A 15,858-nucleotide genomic window follows, 5' to 3' on the forward strand; every position below is an offset into this window, starting at 1 on the left:
AGGGATATCGAATTGGTGGACCTCGGCGCAAAACCAGAATGTCTGGGGTTCCTTATTAAGGCAGGCCTAAACCGAAGACCATTTGTTGCACCGTTGATGATGATGTTGATGTCATTGCAGGATATCACCACTATGTGGCCGAATTTAAGACATCTGAAACAGTGCTTGGGAGATACATATTTTCTGAGTTGCGAACAACACTTTTCGAACGCTGTTCGCCTTCCTGAATCGCGTGATTGCAGACTTTTCTAAACTTTGGCTAAGTCTAAGGCTGAAAAGATGCGGCAATTTGCGAGATGGTGCGCAAAGTTTTCGATAAGTGGTATTGGGTATGGAATGCTCTGGGCGTTTAGGTGATGACCAACAGCTGTCTGAAGGTCTGCAGATACCCTGTTGCATTAGTTACTCGAATTCCTTCCGTGCTATAGCCAACTTCTGGGGTGGTAGGGAACGCACCTTTGAGAAGATAGGGGAACCCCTGGTTTTGATATGGTGCAAAACATCGTGCTTCACTGGTTTTGAGAGACTACACTCTGTAGTAATCTGGGTGAACTTTCAAGCATCGGTAATGTCTTGGTCGCTACGAAAACGTTCTATGCAGGCCCAAACTCACGTCCACTTGCCTGTATCTGTAGATGAGGGGTTCGCTGCAGCGAGTTTCATATTTTTTGTGGTGCCGGGGCACGGGAGGAATCGAAACCTCCGCGCTGGTTCATGAGTTAGTTGCGCCTGTTGAGAGGGTCTTAGATCGTGAGATGACGTGGTGATCCAGGACCCTCAGCGAACCTAGTTTTTTGTGGAAGTCGCAAAGTTACACGGTAGGGTACATCTTGTAGCTTTATGCCCGAATCTATGATGGTACCAACATATGCCTGGGTGCGTATGTTGTCCAGATGACCGGTTACCTGATTGCCCTTTCCGCGTGGTGGACCTTGAGCAAGTTCGTGACGAACGTTTAGCGTTCCCCGTCGCTTTCATTTCGGCCATGCTCGCAACTAGAACAGTCATTTCAGGTTTTAATGAAGTCAATTCCTCCGTTGGCTGTTCTATGGCAGATAATGTAGGACGCGGGTGCATCTCGTGCATTTTGTCAGGGGTGGCAGCCTCCAAAGAGCCTGTAACGCAAGGGACGATCGCCTGGGTGCCTTCTGGAAGACGCTGCAGCCAGAGTGATTTTAGCAAGTCGTCGTCGATGTTGCTCTCGCCTAATTGCCGCATTTCGCGAAGCAATTGGCTGGGGGTTCCATCACCCAGCGTTAAGCCTGCCAGCAAGTGATCCCGTTTTGTTGACTCACTTACTGACAGGCGTTTGATCATTTCGCTCTTGAGTTAAATCTATGAGGCATCTTTGGCTATGTCGGAGACGAGGACGATGGGCTCCTCATCTAAGCCCACCACTGCGCGGTTAAACCGGGTCGCGTCTGCCGTAATTCCCTACATTCGAAATTGTGCGTCCATGCGGACGAACCATAAATCCGGGTTCCGTTGCCAGAATGGGGAAACACTCCCAGCCAGTGCTATTATCTGCGGGTCTGATTGGTCTGCCGTGTCTTTTTAGTCCGTACACATTTTTCGAAAACTACTACTTCGACAAGCGATGAGTCGCGGATGCGGGCTGCAAAGATTTCAAGTAAAAATTTTTCTTATGCCGGTTGCAGCACTCGTAATGGTCTTCCGGATTGTCCAGAATCTCCTGGAGGTACTGGTTGATTTCTTTGTTTAGAGTTCCTTGTTAGCTTCAGCCGCCTGCGGAAAGGATTCGGAGTCACCAATGTTCGTTGACTTCCCTTCCTAAAATCAATTCAATCTCCAAAAACTTTCTCTTTAAAATCAATTCAAAAACGTTTTTATGATGCGTGAGCTCCGTGCTCGCTCGCGGCTAACGAAAAACTGGGCGAGTCCCGCTTCTACTCCAATCTACTCGGTTTCCGAGCATGGTGACGTGGTCTAGCGAGGTCAGTGATCACCCGCTGTGGAGAGCTCTAGCGGTGGCATCTGTTGTACGGTAGCCCTTCCGTACAGGAAATTAAAATTCAGGCTGCGCCCCATAAAATAATAAAAATTTGCCAAAACGAAGGTACTTTTCAAAGGTAAACAACCTAATCAAACAGTTGTCAATAAACAATAACAGCAGCCATTTAATAGATAACACAAATATCTAGTTTGGTAAGTTTTGTTTTATAAAAGAAGTAGAACCCCTACAATCCAGGAAAGTTCCCGTCCTTCGCTCCCCTACTCAAGGGAAGGGAGAGCGCGCCAGTCAATCCGCAGCGGTTCAGCTGAAAAGCAGAAAGATGAAAGCAGGTGGCGCGTGCTTGCAAATAAATGACCGTAGCGGCGGGAATTTATTTGAATTTAGCGGTCGGAGTGCCCGCGTTTTGTTCGGGAGGAAATGAAAATTTTCTTAGGACCAACAAAAAATCGATTATTCTGACCCTCTACAGTGTACTTCCTTCTTAAAGGAGGGGGATGGACCAAACTACTCGTTAGAGTTGATGAGCTTTGTCTGAAAGGGTACCTCGAAATGCCAGCGTTTTAAAGATCGTATTAAAGTCAGATTTGATGGTGATGGTGAGAACTATCTTCGCTAATATCTTTCAACTTATTACTGAAGCATATTCAATACTTACCTCTAAATACATAATAGCACAGCCAATGAGCGTAATTAAAAGAAAAATGGGACTCGCCACTTTAAAAACTTTCACTTTTCGATGCCGGAACATATATCCAGCCAGCATTATTGTTGACACCGCACAGGACACCGAAATGATCAGCAACGATATCCTGAGGAGTAAGCAAAAACCGGGCGTAAATAGCACGGAAACAACACGGAGTTAATTGAAAGGCATCAAGTCATATCACACATCGACAGATACTCCACGCGCTGCAAACTCCATAAACCTAGATAATCCACGATTGCTAACTGCACAGAAGAGTCACAAACGAGGAACATAAAATGTTTAGTTAATCCTACCTAAACGGCCAGTTGTATTCAGCAAGACAAGGCTCAGGACCGAGGCACTGTCCACACCCTGGTGCACATGGATAGCATTGAAACACATCCAGATAGTACGTGCTAATATTGTCTCGATATTCCTGGTATGCAACTTCCATGATAGTTCCATTAAATCCTTTCGGATGTCGTCCGGAATAGTATCCTCTTTTACAAAAACATTTATATGCTCCACGTACCCAGCCATTAGCGTTTGTTAGACCCTTTGTTGTTGCAGCCGTTGCCCAGTTCACAACATCCAATCGATAATCGCACTGTTGGGGAGGAAAGTTTTTTGTGATTATCCACCGTTTTGCATATTGAGGGAATTGAAAAAGGAAGGGGTGAGGGGAGGGGGATGAAAAGTAAACTTTTTCCAGTTGGTTTTGTTATCTGTTTCGAATTGTTTTGATAAGAAGTTTTTATACGTTTGTAGATAGTTCTGCTGTGAAAAGCTGTAAGAAGGAAGATTAATCTAGAATGGGGTTGGGACCAACCCTGAAACAAAGGTCCTGGAAATGTTGTTTATTTGAAAACTAGATCAGGAAGCTTTCAGTATAAATTTGGCATAATCCTTGTATTGGCATCAATTCTAGTTTTAAAAATAATAGAACCAAACTGAATGGGCTAAACAAAGGATTTCATCTCTCAATAAGGACAATATTCGGTGACATATATCCTACCTTCATTGTTGTTCGATGACACTTATGTGATCCACGAAATGCTTCGATTTCATGTGCGGTATCCGTTTCAGCATCGGATTTAGGAAATCGAAGTATTTCATACGCTTCCGATGTCACCGATGTCGGATAGTCGCATTGATTTACTTTGAGCCTTGTTATGTCTATGTCGATACTGAGGAAGCCTCGTAGACTATGTCGTCCTGCTGGTGGCACGGCTATGCTGTACGATAAAATCCACTTCCGTTGCGTACATGAATAGTACGGATACGTCCACCATCCTTTGAACGAAATATTTGGAGGACTCGGTGCGAATTTTGGGGAACGAAGTCCTGGAGATGAGATTTCGTCCTCGAACCTGCATAGGGAACACATGAATTTGATTAATTTTTGGTAGCTACCGCAGGATTGTAATATATGGGATTTGATTTAAATAACGGTCGAATCAGAATTAATCTCCACAAAGTTCGAGGAAAACAGGAGGGCCGATAAAATGTAAATGGAATACGGTTTGAATTTATGGGGACATGTCCTTCCAGAGTATCAAATTCCCATTCCGTGTATTTATAGGCTGCGGAATTGTGTGGTCTTCTATATTCATTCGATTTTATGCTCCACATTAAGTATTTCGTGGGCCAATATAATCCACTCCTACCGTAATCCTGTGCTTCCACTTGTAGCCTTCACGGTGTCTCGTCTAATTAATACCAGCCCATTAATAGCGAATCTAACACTAATGATTCACCATCAATCACCAGACAACATTACATTAGTCAGAAATTTTCCATTAGCTTTTACGCCTTCCATATTAAGGAAAACTGCTCTTATGGATGCTAATTATCGATGGAAATGGCATCGCAACTAATGCAGGATTCACAAGGTATTAACAATTCTCCTTCAACCTGGAAAATACGCTTCATTCGCCGAAAATTACACGAAAACTCATTTAGGGGTTGAAGCAGAGGTTTCGCGAGAAATTCGAAAAATAAGATTTACAACATCGACTCGAGCGAAAATTGGAGCTTTCACCTCACTAACAGTTTTCCGAGGTTATAGGTAGGTGTGAGGAATTTCATTTCGCAGAATATAATAATCAAGTTAGGAACAAATGAAGATTGAATGTAATTCACTTTGTCGAAAGATAAGAGGTGGAGGGGGGGTGGGGTACAAGGAGACGGTGTTTGTGCGGAATTGCAGAGCAGGTCCTTAGAATGTAAAGTCGTTTAAGTTTGTAATAGACATTAAAGTTTGCTTGGTTATGAGTCTGCAGAAGGCAAATATTGGGAACTTTAGGCTGGAATTGAATTCCTTGATACCGTGCCTCGTAACTTTTCCCATCACTAAGCTTCTTGCTTCCAAGGAAAGAACAAAAGGAGTACCAAGTCACCGTACTCGCAGTTGGTACAAGCATTGAAAGGAACTTTCAGCTGCTGGGTTAGTGGGAGTGGAGTGCAGGATCCACTTGGTATTTACAAAATATTGACTCTTCTCAAAAGTCTCTTTCCACATGATGAAAAAGCAGCAAGGAAGCAACAAACAAGCGGAAAGAGAGTTGATGGTGTTTCATTTATTGTGCAGGATTGTTATCCTTTCTACGTGCTTTTTCGATTCTAATGGGATCCACTGTGCTATTGTACCTTAAAACATATTGTCGGCTGGTTTTAAAAAAAAATGGTCTTAGCCGTGAAAAGCAGTTTCAAATGGATCGAAATACCTGGAATGATCAAAAAGTTTCGGGACTTTTTGGAGAAAAACTTCATTCACAACATTGTTTAAGGCCGGTCTTTCCTCCGAGCACAGCTGTTTTTTTCAGATGGTTGATAAAATGTTCTGAAGTTGAGTAACAGACTTTTCCATGGCGTCTTTGTGGTTTTATTCGTGGTAGAAGAGAAAGAAAAGTAACGTGTTTAAATTAAACCGGGGAAAATGTTTAAAATTTCTTGAAAACCATTTTTACTGGAAATTAAATATGGAGGCACTCGTATAACTTAGAAGTATAGGCCTAATCGGGGTCAAGCAGTGCACTGCAGGATAGACTGACGCGGAACATAGCTCCCTGAGGCCAACCTATCTCTTTCTGAGGATGAGCTGTCTCTTCTCTGGGGCGGTGCGTGGCTTTTCAGGGCCAAGCTTCTCGTCTACCAAGACCATTAATGAGTGGTGGTAGCCACACCCTGTACGAGGTGACCCTACTATTAATGTAACGCTACGGATCTAGACTGGGGAGTCGAAAAACACCACCCCCAATCCAGGGTGTTATGCGAACGGTGCCCATTGGATAGTTTGCAGTCGGGGGTAACTGACTGTATTCGCACGGAGCCTCACTGATACCTGGTCGCCTCAGTGAGAAAGTTAGACCTTACCGTGCTACGGGGGCTATGGCACGGCGGACCTCCTAACCCCCATACTCGTGGGAATCAAATGAGTACAAGCAACAAAGAAAAGAAAACGAAAATCAACAAAGCGGGGCCCCGTACCGGACAACACAAACTGGTTAATTAGGCGGAGGCACATCTCCGAATTACTGAGAGCCAGGTGATTACACCCAAGAAGAGAAGGGACGTCAAGGAATGGATCCAAGGTTAACATTGGTATACTACGTGGACAACAACCAACGAACGCCACTGCCCAAGAAGTAGCAAAAGCACGTCTGAGATAAATATACCAGAAGTCAGGAAGGAGACAGGTCTCAGTGACGTAGGTGTTAAATGGTACCTGCGCTAACTGAAGGAAGACCTGAAACCAGAAGAGGGCCTTAAGAAGGTTCAGGACAGACCGAAGCCATCTCCAATGGAGTCGCGAAAGCCGGGAGCAGCATTGATCAGCACGCATGAAGGGAATGCTCCCAAAAAATCCAAACCTGAACCCAAGGGGGAAGAAAACTGGGGCAGGTCAGGGGTGAAGGCCGCACCCAGGAAGCCCGCCATAATCTATGCTAGTGTGGTCAAGGGCATTCGACTGGCCATACTGCCGAAAATGTTTCCCGAGCAAATACTCACTCGTGAGCAACAGGAAACCATTGACAACTTTGTCGTCAGGCAGATGTCCAAAGGATGGACTTCGAAACTTGTGTTCACTGGGATACGTTTTCGACCGGGCCTAATACTGGTAGACTGCGCGACGGAAGACACTGCGGAGTGGATTAGGACCACAGTTCCTCGATTGCCAGGCTGGGAAGAGGTGGAACTGTCAACATGTGCTGGGAATGATATACCAGGAGCTCATATGGTGGCAGTTTTTCTGCCAAAAGCTGCGACAATAGAAACGGAAGACATTATGGGCCTCCTAATCGCCCAGAATGAAGATCTTCATACCCGACTATAGTCTTCAGAAGCAAGGTGGGGGGTAAGGGTGAGCTCCTCATGATCGGGGTCGATGGCCGATCCCTGGAGGCAATCAAACGTCGGAATTGCCATATCAACTACCGATTTGGCAACATACCCGTGCATATGTATAGGGAAAAGCCGAGGAGGGACACCTCGGAGGAGACACCAGGTGAAAAACATACCGAGGTCTCCGAAGAAGTCTCGAAAGCCATAGGCCAACCTAGACCTAGGACTCCTAGGGCTCAGGGTGGACAGCGACGCGCAGGAAAGCGCCATGTAGGAGGAGGAGGGCGATACTCGGCCATTGGAGAAGAGCTCCAAATAATAACGGAGCCAATGGCTAGCACTAAGATAGCCCAAATAAGCTTCCACCATGTGAAAGTTGCATTTGCGGTAATTGCAAGGGTAAGTTTCAAGGAGAACATTGGAATAGTGCTGGCTCACGAGCCCTGGGTGTACCGGGGGCAGATTCGCGGCCTGCAAAGAGGAAGCATGGAGGTAATTTGGGACTCCTCTTGTGAAGTCGGGAGGAGCACTCGAGAGGCAATCGTGGCATCGGGATACTTATCAGGATATGAAATCCGGGCTGCACCGAAACAAGTCGCAAAACTGGTGGAGTATTTTGAGAAGAGGGCGTTACCACTTTTCCTCGGCTGCGATGCTAACGCCCACCACGAAGTCTGGGGAAGCAGCGACACCAATCGTAGAGGTGAGTACCTTCTTAAATTTATTCTTAGCAATAAGTTAGAAATATTCAACTTAGGGAACACTCCAATATTTGTGACCAGCACTAGACAGGAGGCATTAGACATAACTCTAGGAAATACTCTAATGAACGGAATGGTCAGGAATTGGAGGATGTCGGACAAACCCTCTATGTCTGATCACAGGATAATCAGATTCGACATTGAAAGTAACTCTGAAATAAAAAGAACAATAAGGAATCCCTAGGAGAACGGATTGGGAATCCTACGCAACGTACTTGAGCAACAACCGTGGACCGTGACATCAGGAGCGAACTGGAACTAGAAACAGTGGTGGAAAACCTCAACACAGTCATTATTGACGCTTATGAGGCCAGCTGTCCAGCTAAGACAGTTAAGTCATCAAGGGATGTACCATGGTGGAACAGGAACCTGGCCAGAATGAGAACAGAGGCACGAAAACTCTTCAACCGGGTAAAACAAACCAGGGACTGACAGAGGTACAAAAATGCACTAACTGCGTATGGCAACGCGATCAGGGAAGCAAAACGGAACAGCTTCAGGGAATTCTGTGAAGGGATCGAACAGATCACAGAAGCAACCAGGCTTTACAAGGCTGTAGTCAAAGACGGGGCAATATCCTCTGTCTATTTGAAGAAGGAAGATGGGTTATTTACCGAGAATGAGGAGGACAGGGTACCTCTGCTTCTCAGAACTCATTTCCCGGGGTCCTACCCCACGGTGGCAGGCGAGAACATTCTGCTTGACACCCCAACAATGAATAAAATAGGAAGAAAGGAGAACTGGAAACTAGCAAAAGAGGTATACTCAGAAGCTAGGGTAAGGTGGGCAGTGGTAACTTTTAATCCACTGAAATCACCTGGAGTAGATGACATTTTCCCAGCACTAATCCAGAGAGGCATAGGAATCATCATAAAGTCTCTTCTGAGGTTGGTAAGGAGGAGCATAGCACTGGGATATATACCAAGGGCATGGAGACGGGCAAAAGTGGTCTTTATTCCGAAAGCGGGTAAAAAGGATCCTTTTCACCCTAAATCTTTCAGACCAATTTACCTAACATCGTTCGTACTCAAAACGGTGGAGAGGGTCATAGACAACTATATTAGAACTAACGCTCTAAAGCGTAATCCCCTACATCACTGTCAACACGCTTACCGGGCAGGACGGTCAACTGAAACTACTCTGTATCAACTGACAGATGTATTATGGGATGCCATGGAAACAAAAGAAATGGCACTGTGCGCGTTTTTGGATATCGAAGGAGTGTTCATGCCAATAGAATTTGTACCTGTGTGTACTTATATTTGCCTGCTTTCTAGCATTTGCCCATTGAGAATGCCAGGGTGTTTTCCACTCCCTTGGGGATCGGATACATTGCACACAGAGATACTGAGCCCCAACGGAGTGGGAAACACCCTGGCATTCTGGATGGGCAAAATGCTAGAAAGCCGGCAAATGGACAGGTACAAATTCACTACTCATGGCTGTTCACAGGGCGGGGTACTATCGCCGCTGATGGGGAGTATGGTAGTGGACGAACTCCTGGACGTGCTAACAAATACTGGAATGCAGGTCCAGTATTACGCAGAACATAGTTTTAATCTGTAGGGGAAAATATGAAGCTACCCTATGTGATAGAATCCAAACTGGACTCAGGGTTACTAGTGCCTGGTGCAGAAAAGTGGGACGGCGGATCAACCCAGCCAAAACCACCATGGTACCATTCACTAGGAGGCGTAAGCTTGATCACCTGAGAGCCATAACATTACATGATATGGAGGTGAAACGAGAAACTGAGGTCAAATATTTGGGAATTACGCTAGACCAAAAATTACTCTGGAAGACACATGTCGGAAACACTTGTCGAAAAGCCACGAGGGCTCTGATGACTTGCAGATCCATAGCAGGAAAAAAATGGGGTTGCAATCCGAAAATACTACTTTGGATATATACTGCAATAGTAAGGCCAATGATTACCTATGGCGCGGTAATCGGAGCAGAAAGAACCGAACTCAACACACAAGCCAGGGAATTACATAAGCTCCAAATACAGGCTTGCGTGTGTATCAGTGGGGCAATGAGGACATGCCCAACGGCATCCCTGGAGGTCCTGCTGGGATTAACCCCTCTCCATCTGCACATATAGATGCAGGCAAGGAGGGCAATATTCACCATGGCCGGGAGTATCAGTGAGGCGGGGAGCTGCCTAAATCAAAGGAAGATTGATATTCTTTCTTGCCGGTATCCCAAATTAATGATACTAAGGGATACCATGACAACGAGGTTTCACTTTGATAAGAAGTTTGAAACACATTGGAATAACAAGGAAAACTGGGAGAGCGTGGCTGCGACATACGGCTTAATCCAGCGACTGATTACTTGGTACACTGACGAATCCCTCACAGCAAAGGAAGCAGGACCGTGGTTGATTGGTCCATGGACCATGTACTTCGAGCCAATAGACAGATGTGCCTCCTTTAATCTCCAAAGGAACTACAAGGGGCAGAACATTGCGATTCTCACCGATAGCCAGGCAGTGATCAAGGCAATTAGGTCCAACCAGGTGAAATCTAAACTCGTATGGGAATGCCTTGAGAGACTGAAAACACTCGACTCGTCCAACAAGGTCTGGATACTCTGGGTTCCAGGCCATGCTGTGTTGGAAGGCCACGAGGCAGCGGACGAACTAGTCAAGAAGGGTGCAGGGACGCCTTTACACGGGCCAGAAAACTATTGTGGAATCGGAAACGGTTTCATGGCTATGACACTAAGAAATGGAGAGGAACGGTTGAGAGAACTATATTGGGCGGCCTTATCAGGGATGGGGCAGTGCAGGATGCTTATTTAGAGACACGAACCCATGCGTACAAAGGATTACTTGAAGCTCATCAAAAAGAAACTCTGAATTATAGTGGGAATTCTCACTGGTTATTGTTGGCTAAATTATCACCCAGGGAAGCTAAGGATATCAACGGACACTGCCTGCAGGTTTTGTGCGGAGTGTGAATGAAACCTCTATACACGTCCTGGGACAGGGTCCGGCACTTGTTTTAAAATAGGTCGAGGCATCTGGGAGAACACTTAATACCAGATGCAAAGTTGAAAGATCTGGAAGCAAGGAACATGCTAAAGTTTCTGACGGTTATAGGCTTGCTTGAGATACCATGATCAATAGGTACACTATAACCAGTAAAAGGCGCACAATAGTTCTTCAAGGACGCGGTGCGACTTTCCCCTAACAGAATAATAATAGGAGTTTGTGGCATCAAAACGGCGCACCAAAGCGCTAATTCTGCTCCTCGGAGCGGCCACTGATACCTGCTTATCTACCCTACGGAAGGGTGACCAGATCATGGAGCAGTACTGGAGGATACTTCGGACGAGGGAGTTGAACATACTTAAGAAGAGTTGGATGGAGTCAAAATTAGACGAGGAACTAAGTATAAAGTCGGACAATTTTTTTGTGGTGAGGACGAACGGGATGTGCAACCATCCAAAAAGATACGGCAATATCGGCAAGCCATAATGCAAGTAATATGGAAACGCTGAGGGAGATAAGTTCGGACAAAAATATTTTGTGATTTACAATGTCGAAGGCTTTATCAAAGTCTGTGCAGCATGCACTTATTTCCGTAAATTAAGATATTTGGCCACGAAGTTGGTGACGGCGATCAGGTTTGGAGTCAATGCCTATGCTTAACAAAGCCATGTTGTCCTTTCACAACACAACCAGTCTTTGACATACCTTTCTCAGATTTTGGAGCAAGCGGAGAGCACCGAAATAGGGTGGTAATTCTCAGCAATGGTGCGATCGCTACTTTCGATAATGGGAATGATGGGAGCCTTCTGCTATAAGCTAAGAAAATGGTTCTCTTTGTAGCTTTCGTTGAAAATAATGGGGAGGTAAAGGCAAATGGACTGACCACTTTTAAGGAAAAAGAGGTTAGGAAGATCGTCGCCAATATTAACGTCAAGCTTGCCAATGGTAAGGTAAGGAGGGGAATGGTGGGTAGGGAATGGTACGTGATACGGGACAGGCTGCATCTACTGGTGGGAGAGACGAAGAGGGAGGAGAGGAAACTTGGACTGAGGAGAAGTAGCTTCAAAGTAAATCACAAAATCGATGGGAGGGAGTTAGCAGAGCAGCCAGAGAATTTAATGGAATGAGTAGATAAATGGCTGGGACTGCGAGAATTGCGAATTTGGGTTCAGAGTGTTTTGAGGTTTTTGTGTTCCAGTGAGTCCTTAAAGCTGGCTAGATATTCATTTCTGGATTTGTGTTAAAGATTTGATCGAGGAGATCAAAGTCTTGAAAAGAATAAACCCACCATAAGTTCTAGAAGACAGAAACTTCTTCCTAGCAGTGAGTTGCAGATTAAACTTTCCGTGGACTTCAGTGTTGAATTAGACTGGGTAAGAGCGCAATGACTTAGAAGAGGTGAGAACGTAACGTGCCTTGCGAAAGCTAAACCAGGCAGGCTTGCGCACGATAGAGGAGTGGGGGCAGATCAGAGCTTCAAACTTAAAAGCAGGGTGATAAGCGTTAAGAACAACGTAACAGAGGGCATGAGGGGATTGAGAAAAGCAAGGATGGTTAGAGAGAAGACGATCAAGAATGTGATTTAAGTGATTTCTGGAAAGGTTAAATTGGAGGGTGGCACAGGTATTCATGAAAGTGGATAACGATAGTGAAGGGTGGGACGAGTTATTGGAGGGGGAAGGAAAACGGGGAGTAGTAGCTCAGGAGAGCATAGAAAGGTTAAAATCGCTACAGATAATGAAAGATTAAAGAGTGGAACAAAATGGTTAGGACTTCTGATAATTATCGTAGTGGAAACGTGAGGAAGGCAGGCAAAATTCAAGCAGGATAGGATGAAGGAGGATACGATTGGCGGGATGACTCGTAGAACGACAGAAAGGCAGAGCAACTTTCAAGCAACTCGAAATCGGAAAACCTCTCATCCATCTGAGTTTTTGTAATACAGATGACGTAATGTCGGAATATTAAGTCAAATAACTAGAAATTTGACAGCTTTTTTTTTCGTAGACTCCTTTCATTTTGGTAAAAAAAACTTACATTAGGAAAATTGTTTAAGTTTAGGAGAGATAGGCGGACGGGCCGAACATTTTTTTGAAGTTCGGCTCTCTGATAAGGCTTGATGAAGGCCCTTTGGGACCAAAAGAAAGATTGGATGATATCCCCAAAGTCGTGGGGATATTCAACTTTGAAAGAAGCGCCAACTCGGCCGGAAGAGCCAACCTCCGTCTGCTTTAGATACGGCAGGGGTTACAGAGTTGAGTTGGTCTGCTTTTGATGTAGCCAAAATATTGTCGGAAGTGATGGAGTAAGTTAGCCTCGACAATAATAATTGTTTCCGTGATAAGGCAACTTTCAGCAGGGGGCTGGAGCGGCATGAGATTGGGATGATGGCAGGTGTGGCTTGTGGTTCGGTGGTGGCGGGCATGGCGGGATGAGGCATTGTAGGGAGCGCGTCCAATGTCGGCAATGAGTTGCTCTTTGAAACCCTTTGGACCGATTCAGCAGCTCTTCTGTTCCTCGGACAGAATGTTGTTGGTCTCGAGGTGCGCATTAACTAATAATGGACGTTATGAATTTGTAGAGGGTTAGTAAGCAAGTACTCGGTCTTGTGACAGCAGCACGATCGCCGACGTTGCAGCCAATGACGAGCAGCGATTGTGTCCCTTGGATGGCAGGCGGTTGTTAGGGACAGTTTGGTTTGGAAGCATTGTCGAGCATCTAAGATCTATTTTAATTTCACTGGAAAAGTCCATGGCAGATAAAGGCGGGGGATTTGACGGTGTGGCTTAGGTATGACACCAGCATTTTTACCCGCAGTCACTGGCAGGCTATACGCAGGGGCTGACAGGAGCGTCTCAGTAGCCGAGACTTCGTTGTTGCCCCAATAAACAGCAGTTTGTGGTAGCAGATTGAATGGTAACGTTGCGGAGTTGCCTGTTAAATCGGCTAAATGTGTTGACGCAGCAGGTCAATCGCATCAGAGATCGTGGTACCCCAGCAAGCGTTACAGTGAGAGGTAATGTTCGTCCCCAGTACCAGTAGCGGCAATTTGGAGCGAATTGTTTCCGTCGTTCGAGCTTAAGCGGATTTGCCTTTTCAAACGTTTTTACTGTTCCTTTCATAAATAAATATGGTTGACAAATTTTTAAATATTAAACGAATAACGGCGCTTTATCCAAAATATTCGTAGCCAATTAAAATGAATTATCTCATATCACTTATTCCCACAGCCACCAATAAAAACCCTCGCGCAACAAGTAGTTAATGATACGGAATCGGCGGAGCTTTTTCTCTCGTAACATCATTTTAAATGGATATTACGCTACTTGTCCTGTTTGCCTGATGTTTTAGCATTATATTCTTAGTCCTGTTGATAATGGCATTTGTGAATTCCGGACACGTTTTTATCTTGTTACTTTTCCATCAGCTCTTCGAAGCCTCCACAGACACACTCTGCTGGTCATTGGGTAGGCAAGCGGAAGCAAGAGCTTTGCGTTCTTTCTATTTCCGTAAGCCTCCAACACGCTCCTCCTGAAATGAATGTATCTTTGTATCTTTAATAAAAAGAAGGGAGCGTTTGTCTAAGTCTGTAACGTTATTTCTTGTAAAGACTTTGGATCGATTTATTTATCCTAGAAAAAGTAATGGGAGAAATTATAGAAAACCAAAAATCCTGGATGAAAAAAGGATTACAGTGTTTATGGTGGTAATTGTGGTTTCCTTTTTTTTTGTACATGATCCAAGGAAATATATTTTAGGGTGTGCATTTGATTTTGGACTACGTCCTTGTTGCGTGCACATGGAATTTGTTTAGATTTCAGCAGAACGGATTTTCATCCCCTTAATTGCAGGATGTGGACAACTTTAGGAGCAGCTTTAACCGACTGAAAGTGCCATTACGTAATATCGATTGTACCCCTATGCTCGACAAATGAAACGAACAAGCAAATAAATATTCGTATGATTGTAGTATCACTGAATGTGTGTTCATTTTGAATTTACCAAGGATAATTTATGCTTGGCTTCTTTCCAACTTGTAGTCCTTCCTCTTCGATTCTTATCGGCTCACCGATGCCAATATTCGAGTTGGGTTTTTCGTTTTTCATCCACCACACTGTCGTCCCAAGGATTCCACTTGTAACATTCATAGCAAGCATTCGTGCGCCAGTGACATGCTCATCCGACAGAAGCCCTTTGGCCAGAGCGTCCAGCAAGCCTGTAAGGATAAAAAGAAAATTATGAGAAAATCAGGATCTCTCTCTATGTGGTAATATGTAGGTAAGTACGGATTGAGACATATGTGTGCATGCGTTCTGTATTGCCAGTTTGAACGGATTCACTATAAGAATTACAACTATCAGTTTTCTTCGGCTTTAACATGTGTAGCAGAAAATAATCCGTATCTTTTTCTGTCACAAGTATCTATGATTGTATTCCACTTTAGGATATGTTGGAAAGGATAGCTCTCTTATAATCAGTAGGAATAAAATTCCTATTTAATTTCGCAGATCCAAGGGTCCCCCTTCTGAGAATTCAAGTTGTCCAGTTAGTTGAGAATATGACAATGATGGGGGTTGTCATTGGGGAGATTCGACAATGGCCCACGTTCCTCTGTTCTGGCATTCTCAAGGTTAAGACAAACGTAAATAAGATAGGTAAATCTTTCCTCGAATTACAATTTTCGCCTGGAGGCGGACGTCCTTGATTATATCACAATTGCGGAGAATGGCCATGACGGAAAATAGAGCCATCGAATGCTGAAGGACCGGGGTGGGAAATTTTGAAGGTTTCTTATGTGAGTTCATCATCTTTGTTTACATATGCAACAAGCAAATTGGACAGAAAACGCATAGATGGAGAGCAGTCCTTAAATTGGTCTAAATTATGCTGTTCACTGCCTGAGTGTAATGACCCTTTATGATGATAAGTTCAACCGTTTCCAATCTGAAAGGATTCCTTTGAGCGTCAGTCAGACAATCAATCAACCGTTTCTGCGGTGTGGTTGAGGAAGTGCGCATGTATCTCCAGATATCTGACCTATCCTGAAGGAAGGACTCGAAGAGTTCAAGAGAAGTCTAATAAATCAATGGTTTGG

General features: G+C 44.7%; 1 protein-coding gene across 1 annotated transcript in view; it reads right to left on the bottom strand.

Moving 5' to 3' along the window:
• The window catches only part of LOC119647247 (probable G-protein coupled receptor CG31760), a 178,263-nt gene that overhangs the window by 56,564 nt on the left and 105,841 nt on the right, over positions 1-15,858 (bottom strand). Inside the window, exons 3-6 of the mRNA XM_038048125.1 lie at positions 14,766-14,979; positions 3,676-4,030; positions 2,975-3,267; positions 2,631-2,784 (exon numbers count right to left, since the gene is read on the bottom strand). Of these exons, the coding sequence (XP_037904053.1) occupies positions 2,631-2,784; positions 2,975-3,267; positions 3,676-4,030; positions 14,766-14,979 (1,016 nt within the window). The remainder of the gene's footprint in view (positions 1-2,630; positions 2,785-2,974; positions 3,268-3,675; positions 4,031-14,765; positions 14,980-15,858) is intronic.

This window comes from Hermetia illucens, chromosome 1, assembly GCF_905115235.1.
Source record: "Hermetia illucens chromosome 1, iHerIll2.2.curated.20191125, whole genome shotgun sequence".
NCBI lineage: Eukaryota > Metazoa > Arthropoda > Insecta > Diptera > Stratiomyidae > Hermetia > Hermetia illucens.